Genomic DNA, 15,364 nt, shown 5'->3' on the forward strand with positions numbered 1-15,364 from the left:
AGATCATTGAGCCCAACGGTGTCTAGGCAGCAAAGGCTTGCATCTTTGTGTTCATGAATGCTGACTTGTTAACCAATTGCAAGCTACCTTGCTCACTATCTAGTAGTGTTTGCCATTTTGCTGTTGTTGTTTTTAAAATAAAGATTTGTTATGCTTCTAAAAACCCTGGTTGCCCCAAGTATTCTCCTCCAGAGATACCTCAGTGAGCAGGGAGAAATGGGCAGGAACTAAATGTTTCCGGTAACCTGCACGAAGCTTTTTACTGTGATTTTTCTTTTTACTAAGAGCCAGCCTGTGTGGCCTTGGGCAAGCTGCACAATCTCAGGGTACACCTAGAAGAAGACCCTGAAAAGTGCCTCAAGAGCCTCCTCCAGCACCACAATTCAAAAGCATCAATTCTTTGGCGGTCAGCCTTCTTTATGGTCCAGCTCTCACTTCCATACATTGCTACTGGAAAAACCATAGCTTTGACTCTGCAGACCTTTGTCAGCAAGGTGATGTCTCTGCTTTTTAAGATGCTGTCGAGGTTTGTCATTACTTTCCTCCCAAGAAGCAGGTGTCTTTGAATTTCGTGAAGCTTCCCAGCCCTGGCCAACAGGTGACAGGAAGTCTGGTGCAGTTTTCAAAAGTGCACACTGGCGCCATTTTCTAACTGCACCAGGGCTCACGTCAAATTCCTGTTGGGTTTTTCCTGAAGATATGGTTATGGACATAGTAATATTGAGAACTCTCTTTCTTTTTAAAGAGTTTTCAAGTCAGTCTGGTTGTTCTTTTTGTAGTATAGGGTATGGGTTTTTGAAGATCCAGATGTTCTGGACTTCATTCCCTAGATTCCCAGACAACACAATCAATACAAGGAACTGCAGTACTTGAAGTATATCTGGAAGCTGAGTCATGGCAACTGGATCTCTTTCTTCTTAGGCTGAAATGTTTCCGCTACTCATCCAAATAGCTTCTTCAGCTACTCAGATGAGTAGTGGAACGCATTAAGCTAACAAGAAAGAAGTCCTGTTGCCATGATTCAACTTCAAGATAACCACACCTGGATGACTGAGAATCTTCTCAGATCTTAAAGTATAACATCTCTAAGGGCAGCACTAGAACCTTTTAAACGTGCATCTTCTGCATTATAATAAGAACCTAGATAAATCTCAAATAAACGACTCCTTTATCACTGTGGAGGTTTTGTGACAAATGCAAAACTGAACAACTGTAACAGCAACTATTAATATAAATCATTTTATTCCAAAATGTGCAAATACCAGGAAAGGCATATACAAAAGCACTTCAAAAGTAAAATAAAATAGAGTTATCTAGGATTATATTTTGACAAATCTTGTTCCAAAATCTAGGAACATAAGAAGCTGCCTTATATAGAATCAGAAAACTGATTAATTTAGATCAGCAGTCTTCACACTGGCCCCTTTGTAAGCTGATGTCCTCTGCTTATTTACAACTCCTATGATTATCACCACTGACTTTGTGTCCTGGGATGGTGGGAGTTTTTAGTATTATACCTCTGGAATGAATCTAGTTAGGGAAGGCTGTTCTTCCCTGACTGGCATTTCAGATACAGAGAGATGCCAGGGATTGAACCCTGGAACCTTCTGTGTGCAACACAGATGTGTGGGAAACTTCTGCTTAAAGGTTGTAGCTGCATTCTGTTCCAGTGACGTGCATACACTCCTGGCAGGAAGTGGCAGCTGCTAGCAGGCGGGGTAACCCCTTATTCTGCCCTTTCGCTCAAAGGTAGAGCATAAGATCAAAGAGTTATTTCAACCAATCCTGGTTACAATTAGATAGCTAGTATCCTATCTGAATTCTAGCAACATACTATGTAATCATGCTAAGTAAATAAAAAGAGCTCTCAGGGCATTGCCCATAGGCTCCGCTGGTTCTGACATCCGTGCTGTCGACTCCTTTGTTCTAAGGCAATTAGCCTTCCTTTGTTCTGCAATCACCCACGCAGGTGTTCTCATCAGTTTAAAGACTGGCACAGATGATATCATGGGGATGGGCCAGATACATTAGAACAAGCACTACAATTGTTTGAACAATTTCTAGAACAACTTTACATCTCCAGGTGTTTTTGAATTACAAATCCCAGAAATCCTGGCCAGCACCACTTGTGTGGAGGCTTATGGGAGTTTTAGTTAATGAACACCTGGGGACCCAAGGTTGGGAACCACTGGTCTAGAAGATAATATCTTCTCGTTCTAACCCTGTTTTGAAAGCAAATACAAGTTTTGTTTTTGGACTGTAAGTGGACAGGGCTGGGAGATGTAGTCCAGGAAAGGAAACGTTTCCAAACTCTACGTAAAATGCAAGGACGCCAGGGATTCTTAGCAGGGGTGGATCTACTATGAAGATAGTGGAACTTAGCTTCAGAGCCTCTAATCACAGAGGGGTGAGAAAAGTGTCTTTAATCCACATTTTTTTTAAAAAAAAAAAGAAAATTGTGGTGATCTGTCATGAAACAACCCCATAGGAGAAGAAAACAGTGGTGTCAGGCTCTGGCTTCTTAGCTGTCCTGTATAAGATACAGGAAGGTGACAAGTAATAATGGCATATAAAATAAACATAGTCAAGCTAGTTAGATTTCTGGATTCACAGGGAATGTGAAACAAATAACATTCATTCGAAGTCAGGGTTTTGCTTCCTAACAATTGATCCAGGGAAAACAGTTACTTGTTCCTTAATTTCGACTGCCTCCACTGATAACATAAAATGGAATCGGTTTTCCCCTCCTGCTTTAATAATATTGAGGTGACAGGTATGTAATGCTACTTGTGCCTAGAGTTTGCTTAGTTGGTCTTTGCTGTCCTTAGATAGTTTTGTTTTGCCTTCAAGTTTCTGAACACTTGACTGGTCTATTTCTCTATTTATCCTGAAACTTCCTGTAATCTAGTGATGCCACCCTTCTTCCGATTTACTGCTTGGCATTTATTGTATTGCATTTTTATATGCTAAATTTATATCCAACCATTCCTCTGATAAAGCTTAAAGCACCATAGATGGTTCTCCTCCTCCACTCTTGATCCTTATCACAACTCGATGAGGTAGATCAGGCTGGAAGCAAGTGACTGGATCACAGCTACCATGTGAATGTCATCATTCAGTAGGGACTAAAAAGCCAGAGAGAAACCTTCCTGTAGCAGATCCTTCATTGTTGGGATGATAAGAACTGAAACAAAGTGCTTAAGTAACTGTTGCAGACTGAGGAGTTGAAATAATTTTCTAGAAATATAGAAAAAGCTGGAAAAAAAGGTCTCGGTAATGCCTATCTCTCCTGACACACTTTCCCCCGCCGATCAGAATATCTGGAACAGTTGAAAGGTCCAATGTTTTCACAAGGCTGTAGTCTTCAACTGAATTTTGGTAGCATGTCTTGACTTGCTAGATGCATGCCCTTACTTTGGCATTTTTTATGACATAAAATCCATAAGAGAAAGCAGGAAACCCAAGCCTGCTTCCTGGACTCAGAGGCTTCTCACTGATCGTTGGCAGTGTTTCATCATCCAACATTTTTAAGACATGGCCATTCAGCTGAACAGACCTGCAAGAGGGAAAGGGTGATATTTAGACACTGACCAACAAATCAGGGGCGAAAATATAATCACAAAACCATACATATTCATTTTGATTTGCATGCTTTAAGAAAACCGGCTTCTAAAATGAGAATGGCGATAGTCAAGCGGTAGGCATGTGCTTGGTTATTGAGGCAAGCTTACTTTCTGTTTGTTCTCCTTTTCATTTTTCATCTCCATGGTTGGTTCCAGTGAGAATGTGTGACTGGTGTGGGCAAGAGGTTTGATCCTTACTTATTTATGTAATTGACGTATTAATTAGTTATATACGGTAAAGTTAGGTCTGCAAATGTGACCCAGGCTTTTCTAGGTGACTCAGAAGTAGTTTATCGATCCCTCTTTCTGGTTGCACTCTGGGGTCATGCAGCTTGCCCAAGGCCACACATCTGGCAGGGCATGTAACCCCATCAGTTGGCAAGACACTCTCCCAGGAGACACAGTGGAGACTCAGACTGGGAATCTTTTCCTCCGCTCTGCTGCCAGTTGCTCCAACCCACTGAGTGATACCAACCACTACGTTGGTCTGGCATCCTTCCTGCATTGTCTGTTAGTATTGTCCAGCCCAAATGACCACCAGGGAATTTGGAAGATTTAGGCTGAAAGTAGAAACAAATGAAGTGGGCAGCTTTGCATTTAGAAAATTAGAACACTACAGTATCTGTGCAGAAATGAGTTCTTCAAAACTGCCATATTTGCATAATGAACATGCTGGCAAAGCCTGATTGACATTAATTCTACAGTGGTGTCTCGCTTAATGACGATAATCCGCTCCAGGAAAATCGCTGTGAAGCGAAAACATCGTAAAGTGAATTAAAAAACCACATTGAAACACATTGAAACCCGTTCAATGTGTTCCAATGGGGTAAAAACTCACCGTCCAGTGAAGATCCTCCATACGGCAGCCATTTTTGCTGACTGTATAGAGAGGAATCCGTCCCTAAGCACAGCGGGGAGCCATTTTAAGCACCCGGTGGCCATTTTGAAAACCCGATGATCAGCTGTTTTTGATTGTCGTAAAGCGAAAATTGGTTCCCGAAGCAGGGAACCAATCATCGCTAAGCGAAATTCCCCCATTTAGACTATCATTTTGCGATCGCGATTGCGATCGCAAAAAAATCGTCGTAAAACAGATTCATCGTAATGCGGGGCAATCGTTAAGCGAGGTACCACTGTATTTGTTATGGAGCTTCCCTGAACTTGATGGCCCTGGTCTAGGTGGCAAATTCACTGGGACAGCAGACCTATACATATATGTAATGGACTTTATGTCTAAGTAGATACTGTATATAAAAAGGTACATTGTTATTGCTCAATCCTATACATGCTTGAGATTCCCAGTGTGGTGTAGTGGATAGAGTAACGGACTAGGGCTCAGGAGGTCTAGGTTCGAATCCCCACTTGGTCATGGAAATTGATTGGAGGAGTAGAACTGATAAAGCCACTCCTTAAATAGTTCACTTGTCTTGAAAGCCCTATTAGGGTCGCTATAAGTCGGTGTCAACTTGACAGCACAAAACAGAACATGCATGCTTACTCAGCAAAATAACTCCTACTGAATGAAATGGAACATATTCTAAAAGTAAGTGGGTATAGGATTGCAGTTTTAGTGATTTTAACAGCTTGATAGCTCTTGATACACTCAGGCTCACAAATTTGATTGAGGACGATGTAATCATAATAATTAGTTTGAGCAACCTTATGCAAGTTTCCCTAGTGAAGCTCTCTGATTTGCTAAATATTTACAAACTTGAAATCATGTCTATCCGACTGGATTTAACAGGGCTTACTCACACCTCCTTAACAAAATATGATAAACGAAGAATAGTTAAAAGGCTAAACAAATACTTTAGAAAAACTGAGCAGGCTGGAGTACTCACGTGGAAAGTATGCCGTCTTTCCCATGAGGTAGTAAAATGTATTCGTCGATCTGCTTGTTGGAAAAGTGTGAGGGTAGCTGCAAGCGTTTGGTGCTGTTGTAGAGGTTTAAGGCAAACAAGGTGACGTCACCATCTCTGTACTTTGGGCTGGAAGACAAACAATAAAATTGCCCATTGAAATTACATGCCTACCAAATAAATTAAAATACAGTGGTGCCTCACAAGACGATGTTAGTTCATTCCGCAAAAAACATCTTGTGAAAACATTGTCTTGTGAAACGCGGTTCCCCATTGGAATGCATTGAAATCTATTTAATGCATTCCAATGGGGGAAAATCGTTGTCTTGCGAAAATCGTCCATAGAAAACATCATCTTGTGAAGCGCAACAGCGATCGCAAAAACCAATCATCTTGCAGATTAATTGTCCCGCGAGGCAATCGTCTTGCGAGGCACCACTGTATATTCATATCTGGGCAAGTGTATCTTGTCTATCATTCATAGATATTTGGGGGAGCGATTGGCTGTTAGTAGAATTGTTATCCAATATATCTGTTGGGGAAGATTAGAATAAGATGCAAAAGGCCACCTGTACATGCTAATTATTTAATTATGTGCCATTGAGTCAATTTCAACTTACAGCGACCCTTTCCTGGGTTTTCCAAATATACAGTACTCAGAGTTGTCTTGCCATTCCCTTCTTCTGTGGGTGCCCTGAGCTGTGCAGCTTGCCCACGGCCATTCAAGCTGGGTCTTCTCTTATAAGGCACTTTGGGGGATATAACTCCTGACCTCTGGGTCCACAATCAGGCACCCAACTGACTGTTATCCAGCCAGACACTGAAGTACTATAGATGGAGTCAGAAGTGCACCAGGCAGCAAGGCAAAATCCATCCCCACCCTCACCAGTGTTGGCACAGCCTACATGTAGCAGAGCCTTCTCTCTCTCTCTCTCTCTCTCTCTCTCTCTCTCTCTCTCTCTCTCTCTCTCTCTCTCTCTCTCATGGGAGAGCAATAGGCAAGCCTGTGCTACACCTACATACTTATATACATATAGTGACAGGCATTTTGCTAAAATAGACTGTCTTACCTGAAATACCATATTTTTCCATGTATAAGACTATACTTTTGTCTAAAATCTTTAGACTAAAAATTGAGGGTCATCTTATACACGGAAGTAAGCTGAGGCGAGAACAAAAACAAGTGGAGGGGAAAGCAGGGATCAAAGCAATCCTGCAGCACTTTGATCCCTTTCCCCCTACACTTGCTAAGCCCCACTTAGATTTCTTAATTTTGGATTAGAAAAGTGGGGGCGTCTTATACATGGGGCTGTTTTATACATGGAAAAATACGGTAAACTACCAGGACTCTAATCTGGTCAGGACCCTCATCTGGAAAGGTGTTTGCAGAATGAGAATTCCTAAGTCATTAAAAAAACTTTTGTACAGATAGTGACAAATTCCAAACAGCCTGAGCATGCAGGAAGGCTCCTGGATCTTCATTGCCACTCTTCTATTCCACCTCAGTGGGCATGTGCATCCAGGAACACAACCAGCACTTTGTCAATGAGTGCTGGTGGACATTGAAAGAGCCTCCCCCAAGTCTGTGAACACTATGAATGCATTCAGTTGTTCCTTGGGCAACAACAGCACCTTATCAACTGATCCTCCATTCTCGAAGCACTACTGGATGAGTAATGAGTGGCAAATTGCTAGTAAGACTTAAGCAGTTTCCTTTATGGAAGCCAAAGTTAGCAATAGGATTCTGGCCATCTTTTCTCATGCTGCCTCTGGTATGTGCCATGACATTGCCTTTAGTTGCTGTACCGGGGTTAATGAAAGGGGTTTTTTTGCACCTTCTCTTAGCTCTGACTTGCCTCATGTCAAATTTGAAGATGGGCAAGTTGAATTTTTAATATTATCAGAACATAGTGAATGTTGCACTCAATGCTTACTGATCCTCATTGGTACAGTGGAGATACACCCGAAGTTTCCTTGGGTCTTGGCCTGCAATGTTAACCTGCAGAACCTTGGTGCCCACCAGTTTCTTGTACAGCAGAGAGAGCCAATAATCCTATATCGCATCAAAAAAAGACAAAAAGAAAGCTTTAATAAACAACCAAACTAATAATAAAGGATGAATTAACAGACGTATAGTCTCCAAATCCCATGAGGTACCAGTCCCCCTCTATTCAGCATGGGTTAGACCTCACCTAGAGTACTGTGTCCGGTTCTAAATACAACACTTTAAGAAGGATACCAAGAAACCAGAGCAAGTTCAGAGGAGGCCAACAAGGATGACTATGGGATGGGAAACCAAGCCCTGTGAGGAAAGACTGAAAGAACTGGGCATGTTTCGCCTGGAGAAAAGAAGACTGAATGGAGATAGGATAACGCTTTTCAAATATACTTGAAAGGTAGCCATACAGAGGAGGAGCAGGATCTCTTCTCAGAACATCCCACAATCCAAGACATGGAAGAATGGGCTCAAGCTACAAGAAGCCAGATTTAGGCTGAATATCGGGAAAAGCTTCTTAACTGTTCGAGCAGTACAACAATGGAACCAATTACCTTGGGAGGTAGTGAGGGCTCCAACACTGGAGGCATTCAAGAGAAAAATGGACAACCACCTGTTAGATCTGGTTTGATCTAGATTCCTGTCTCGATCAGGGGACTGGACTCAATGGCCTTTTAGGCCCCTTCCAACTCAATTCTTCTATGATTCTAGAATATCTCCTTTTTGCCATGTATTTCTTTGCCCGCCTTTCTCTTTTTATTTTCCTTCTATGGTTATGACTTTGCAGTTGCCAAGTAATAGATAAGTTGTATTTTTGCAAAGTCATAACCTTGGCCGCAGTTTCCGAGACATGGATGAGGCCGACTGATATCACAGCTAATTGAGCCAAGGCACATTGTGCAAAATGTGTGGGGCATTTGGACAGAGGAACAACGTACCACTAAGCACAGAAATATGAACGGGTGCGTGTGGGAGTGGGTTGAATTAAGGACATGTAAACACCTATGAAGCCAGAAGCACCCCAGTTCAGTGGTAGACCATCCACTGTATTGGGCCCCCTATAGAGAAATTGCCTCACCAAATCCCCACTGATTCAACAGGTCTAAGGTAAAGGTAAAAGTTCCCCTTGACAATTTATCCAGTCGTGTCCAACTCTAGGGGGCGGTGCTCATCTCTGTTTCCAACCCATAGAGCTGGCATTTGTCCGAAGACAATGTTCCATGGTCACGTGGCCAGCGCGACTAGACACAGAACACAGTTACCTTCCCACCGAGGTGGTACCTATTTATTTACTAGCATTTTTGCATGCTTTCAGACTGCTAGGTTGGCAGGAGCTGGGACAAGCGACGGGAGCTCACTCCGTTGCGTGGATTCGATCTTACGACTGCAGGTCTTTTGACCTTGCAGCACAGAGGCTTCTGCAGTTTCACCCGCAGCGCCACCACGTCTACAGGTCTACTCTAGTGCAATTTGCTACACTCAGCAACAGGATGTTGGCCACTGTGTTTAAAGGGCAAGTTCCTTCCTTCTAGGAGAAGTGGTTTGCAAGCCTGGAGCCTTCCCTTTTGGGTGTTGGGGGTGTGTACACCCCTCCAGGTCTCGGGGAAGGGGAAATGGTCCCTGGGCCATCAGACAGTACATACCCATGAGTGAAAGGGATGAGGTGTAGGGTTGTCTCAGGGAATCAAGACAAACCAAACACTCGGGATAGTACCTCAGGGAATGGAGGGGATGAACAGGGAAGCTGTGTGGGCCAGATTCAGCCTGCAGCCTAGTTTGTGTCCAAATACATTTGCGATATTGCAACTGCATACATACTGGCAAAGGTTCAAAGCTGGCATCCACCAGATGGTAGCTCCCTGCGCCAAATAAAACCTGTCTCATCACCACATCGATGCCCAGCTGGGCAGACAGTCCTAGTTTATCCAGCCACCTGCCAAATAAAATAGGAAAACACAAACAGCCAATTTAATTCAAGCAACCTGAACGCACAGCCTGTCTTAGAGCAGTGAGTGTTAAGGGGAGAGAGGAAATCTGTTGTAGCTGGCAGAGTGTGGTATTTTGTTCTGTGCACAGTAGAAATGAAGACCAGGGGAAATATCAGGTGTGCGGTTCTTGAATCATTTGAAGGTGAAAGAGATATGGAGAATGGCATGAGCCAGGATATTATTTCTTGTGCTGTGTAGCAACTGTGTCCCCTAATGATGACAACAAAGAGAACGTTGTTGTTGGTTCCATCCAAGAGTATGTGTGAGCACCTCTCCTGAAATTCTGGGAAAGGGGACGTTGGTGTGGGTTTATGTAAAACAGACCATGGTCTTCCTTTCGTCCCCCTGACCGTTTGGTGAATTTTTACAAAACCAGAAGTTATTCCTGGCAATGCCACGTGTCAAAGGAAGAGTTGCTGGCTTACTAGCTGGCCAGATGTTCTGTTTGTGATCCTGCCATTCGACAAAAGGAAAGTGCAGCTCTTTTAGACAGAATCACAGATAGGGAAGGTTAGATTTCCAGATAACAACAAAAAGAATAGTCTAGTTAGCAAGGCCACAGATTTTTATATTACTTACATAAAACCCGCCAGATATGTATTTGACAGGTGAGGAGCTCCCCCTCCATAGGCTGAACTGGTTTCTCCTAACCACACTTCCTTTCCTGGTGTGATGTCATCCACGAGCTAGACAATGTGGTGAAAGTGAAGTATAGAAAGGAAGAGTTAGTATAAGGACCTAGGCCCGGCTGAGTTGTGTTGTTAATGCCTCATAAATCTCAGATAGTGGGAATCAAATGAAATACCATATTTTCCCCTGTATAAGATGCCCCCATGTATAAAACGCCCCCACTTTTCTAATTCAAAATTAAGAAATCTAAGTGGGGATTAGCAAGTGTAGGGGGAAAGGGATCAAAGCACTGCAGGCTCACTTTGATCCCTGCTTTCCCTCCACTTGTTTCTGTTCTCTCCTCAGCTTACTTCCGCATATAAGACAACCCTCAATTTTTAGTCTAAAGATTTTAGACAAAAGTATAGTCTTATACATGGAAAATATGGTATATGGGACTTAAAAACCTATTCACAAAATAATTGGGTAGATGCTAGCCATGTAGACTCTCTCTCTCTCTCTCTCTCTCTCTCTCTCTCTCTCACACACACACACACACACACACACACACACACACACACACACACACTCACACACACACACACACTTTGAATTTTGCCCCCTTTAAATAAGTCCATTAGAAGGCATGAGGGCATGAGGGGGCTTTTTTAAGAGGTTTCTTTCTTGATTTTCCAAGGTCTGGGAGGAGGAGTGGAAGTTGCATAAGAATGGTCCTCTGGAACGGTCCTCTTTAATGATCAGTCTTCTGTGGACAAAGACCAGGTAGCCACAAGGACACACAGCACCTTGAACACATCCAATCGAGCTTGATTTCACAAGCTGTTAGTACTTGGAAGAGAGAGCAATGGGAAAACCCTAGGGTTCTCCAGGGAGACGTAGGAAAGATTCCAGCCTGGAGCCCTCAAGAGCCACAACCAGTCAAGAGTTGACAGCATTGAGCTAGATGAACCAATGATGTGACTTTGCGCGACAGCTTTTTATGTTCCTCAAAGAGCCACACTGGATTAGAGAGTGAAGGCCTACCTAGTCTAGCGTACTGTTCCCATGATGATCCAAGAGCTCTCTTATAGAAGACCAGAAGCAGGATATAAACATAATACCACCCCAAATTCTGTTCCCCAACAGCTGGTACTGAACGTTCACCTCTGGGGCTGGCAGTCAAACATATACGGAAGGTGCACATTTTGGGAAATCTACACATTACCCTGTAATCCACCTGTTTCCACAGACATAACATACCTGGAGCTCTTCCTGTATAGCCGTGATTAAGGTATCTAGTACATCCGGACTAAGGAAATCATCTCTGGTAGCAGTTCGTCCATTTACGTAGTAACTGCAATAAATCAAAACATATTGCACAGGTTTGAAGGCCATTGTCTTCATGGTACTTCCACAATTCAGATGAGTCTTGGCTAGCTGTAACGTAACATTTCTCTTGTGGAATTCTTTCCATGTTACAAAAGCAGACTTCTAGGTCTTCGTGCAATTATAGACCATGATCATTTAATAATTTCTCACATGAGATGTGTCTGGACAGAGCTTGGAACAATTATTTTTTCTTTTTATTACTATTTCCAGAATCTCACAGTCAACGTGGCCGCTGCTGATTCTGAAATTGGAACAACAACAGTTCCAAGCTTTTGAGTAGCTCTGCTAATGAGAAAGTACCGGGAAACTATGCATTCTTTCCCACTTTAACAGACGTTTTGCCTTATTTAAGAAGAAGGTCAAAGAAGTGGTGGGAAACCCCTGCAAACGTTCATAAATGAATTTGGCTGGTTGCATAACGACTTTTACCACTAGTTCTAAGAAATGTGGGAAAGACAGATTTGTTGAAGTTTTATTCCATCAAGTCAGAAGAAATAGACTTACACAGTATGATGTAATTCTGAGCCTTAACCTTACTTGGAATTTTTGGGGGAAAAATGCTTGCGTTCCAAGAAAACTGTTAGTCACAACTGGAGTAGATCTATTAAATCCATGGAATCTTCATAAGGGTTGAGTTACCATTCAAGAGTTGAATCAGTGAGTCTATTTTAGTTGGGATTAGCAATTGGATTTAGGCTTTGGTTTACAAATACTTGGTCACTTCGAAGCATTGTATTTTTAATGGGGTACAATGAGCAATCATTGACATTATATTTAGGTATTGTTCATGAATGGAAAGTGATAATCGGCCTGCTTGCTCTGGAGCAAACAAGGGTTCCCTGGGGGGAACCAATTCACTGAAAGATATGTATGTCTGATGGAGAAACACAGATGCTGTATGTCCATTTATTGATAGATGGTTTATCTTTATTTCTTATCAAAACAATCATTCCGAAGTACAGTGTTGTGCAATTCAGCACAGATAGTCTGGGAAGGACTTAATTTTATGATGCTTAAAATATTCTTGGAAGACGTTCTAAGGATAAGAGAAAGGAGAAATAAACCACATCCTTCAAAGACATGAGTAGAAGACCTTTGGAGAAGGTTAAGGTCACAAATAGGTTCATCAGAAGGAGCTCTGCCAGTCCAGCTAGTGGGCATGCACCATGGAAACTGTGTAAGTACATGTGTAGCAGCTTCTTGATGGTGCAAAGTATCATGCAGTACATGATTCAGCACAAAGAATCAACAACTCCAGCTGGTTCTTGCATATGACTATAAGAACCAGCTGTAGTGAGGGTGGTGTAAGGATGTGATGCATAAACAATGTGGTTTGGCAGACCTTTCCTACGGCTCGTAGAATTTGCCTGGCTTGCACTTCCTGGACAGTCCATCAACCAGATGTAATTCTTATTTACTTATTTAAAATATGTTTACCCTGCCTTTCTCCTCAAAAGGACCCTTGAATTAGAACAATGAGAAACAGCTACTGAGAAAGGTATTTTCATTGGATTATGCACATGTTTGAAAAACACTTCAGCTGTGTCCAAAATACTGCTTCAATGACCCTGGCCAACAGGGTGATGCATTGCAGGGATGTCTACAATGTAAATACATGTAAAAATGTGCACGTTGGAAAAGGGACTGGTTCGGTCTTGTTAAAAAAAAAATAGAGAAAATCCGACCATTTTGGCATGGATCAGAGAGGGAAGCGGAAAAATAGGAAGCCCATATACAGTATTCAGAGTTCATGGAGGGATATGTCCCCTGTGAACAGCGCATCTACCATGCCCTTTGGATGGTGCACCAGAAAGGCTGGCTATTTTAGTTGTATTGCAGACAAGGCCCTGGTCACAGAAGAACAAGTCTCTCTTTCTTTTCTTTTTTAACTTTTAATCTTTATTGCATTTAAAAAATAAATTATAAAAATAAGTAAATAATTATCACAATTATTAGCACATAACCGAAATAACTTTATTTCTTTCGCAAAACAGTAAGCCTTTTAACATTTTCACTTCCTTATTTTCCACCAGACATTTATTTTCTTCGCAATCTTAATAATACCTTTCTTAATGCTTGTTTTATATCCATATTAACAATCTGCTTTACTTTGTTTTTAACTTCTTTTGAGAGCAGTTCTGCGTCTAATTTAAACTGAAGTCACTTGGTACAGGTTTGGAATCTTTCTTCCATTTCTCTCTAAGATAACTCTTTACTTTCCCCCATTGAGATTCGTGCTTCATTCTACTCTTTCCTTTCAATGAGTCTGTTAGTTTGTCAATTAACATTAGTTCCTGTAATTTTATTAAACAATCCTCCACTGAAGATTCCTCCTTGTCTTTCCATTGTTTTGCCACTTGAATAACGGCTGTGTCTAATATGTATAAACAAATTTTTGTCTCTTGTCTCAAGTTTAACTTTACCATATTGAACAAATAAGTTTCAGGTTTCATCTCCATTTTTATTTTTAAATCAATGGTGATTATTTTTTCTATTTCTTTCCAAAATTTCCTAATAACTTTACAACCCCACCACATATGATATAATGTTCCTTTTATTGTTTTACATCTCCAACATTTATCTTTCTCATTTTTCTTCACCTTTGCCAATTTCTCTGGTGTCATATACCATCTATAATATTTCCATATAGTTTTCTTTCAAATCTGTACCTATTTATAGTTTTTTGTTACCACTCCATGCTCTAAACTAATCCTCTGTTTGGATTGTTCTACTTAATTCCTGCATCCATTTTATCATATTTTCTTTAATTACTTCCTGTTCCATGTTTCTTTCCAATACTAGTTTATACAACTTTGAGATTTGGTGATTTTCTTTTCCCCATATTATCATGAGAAGAACAAGTCTCAACTAAGAGTAAAGAATGGTTACTAGTGGACCCTGGGCCAGAATTTTGCAATATTATTATTTTTCTTTTTTATTATATACAACTCCTATAGGCTACTGGCTAGCATCACCAGTGGCCAGGTGGGCATGGGAGAAAAACATGCATATTAATCCAGTACTTACTGATGCCATGTAACAGAATCAATTACTTTTCCTCCCGATTTCAGGAATCTGGAAAGCAAGATTAGCAACATGAAGGGTGTATAGTACTATGGAGTGGTATGTATGTTGGAACGAACCGACCCACCCACCCACCAACAGGGTAATTTAATGGCTTTCTCTCATATCTTGGAAAATTATTTTTGAAACCTAACATTCCCAGACTCCAGCATCATTGTGGTTCAATTCTGGGCATTGCAGTTCAAAAAACAAAAACTTAGCCCAGCTCTGCTCCCTCTTTGCCCTTTAGTTCTACAGGAGATGTAATTTTGTATTTAAAGCACGATTAATATTGGCCAAAACCAGGTTGTGAAGGAAGGTAATTTCTCTGCTTTAGACAATCTGAATAAAGTAGTGTTCACTCTTACTTCCATATATATTCCCTCTAGGAGAAAGCCTTAAATTTGGCAAATTAAACCCTGTTCTCATGATTTTGTTTGTGATCTTAACCATGCCTAAGCTAACAAAACATATTTCAGGCCAACTGTGATACATCTGCACTGAGCCAAAATGTCTCATTGTTGGTTTATCTAGTCAAGCATTTTTAATAAAGTATTTTCTTCTTTACCTCCTCAACAACTTTTGAGTTCGCTTCCGAGGCTGACCTACATCAGGGCCATAAAGCTTGGCAGTTTTATAGCGGCTGTAGTTGTTCAGAAGCTGACGAAGGCGGATGAAGTCCTGCCCTAACTGGAATCCATCAATATAAATTCCAGACTTGTGTTTGAAACTGTTAGGCTCTGAAGAAAACATTAAAAGTCAACATAGTTGATTCTCAACACATGGTTATCCATCATGACTCATTCAACATTTGCACAGTGGTAATAATCCATCCCA

The 15,364-nt window shown here is 41.4% G+C and overlaps 1 protein-coding gene across 1 annotated transcript in view; it reads right to left on the bottom strand.

The window, feature by feature from the left end:
* Window positions 1-1,225: 1,225 nt before the first annotated feature.
* HPSE (heparanase) overlaps window positions 1,226-15,364 on the bottom strand; it is a 28,425-nt gene continuing 14,286 nt past the window's right edge. The window contains exons 5-12 of the mRNA XM_073002015.2: window positions 15,096-15,267; window positions 14,492-14,539; window positions 11,336-11,429; window positions 10,046-10,152; window positions 9,297-9,411; window positions 7,417-7,535; window positions 5,465-5,611; window positions 1,226-3,556 (exon numbers count right to left, since the gene is read on the bottom strand). Of these exons, the coding sequence (XP_072858116.2) occupies window positions 3,397-3,556; window positions 5,465-5,611; window positions 7,417-7,535; window positions 9,297-9,411; window positions 10,046-10,152; window positions 11,336-11,429; window positions 14,492-14,539; window positions 15,096-15,267 (962 nt within the window). The 3' untranslated portion in view covers window positions 1,226-3,396. The remainder of the gene's footprint in view (window positions 3,557-5,464; window positions 5,612-7,416; window positions 7,536-9,296; window positions 9,412-10,045; window positions 10,153-11,335; window positions 11,430-14,491; window positions 14,540-15,095; window positions 15,268-15,364) is intronic.

This window comes from Pogona vitticeps, chromosome 5 (assembly GCF_051106095.1).
Source record: "Pogona vitticeps strain Pit_001003342236 chromosome 5, PviZW2.1, whole genome shotgun sequence".
Taxonomy (NCBI): Eukaryota; Metazoa; Chordata; class Lepidosauria; order Squamata; family Agamidae; genus Pogona; species Pogona vitticeps.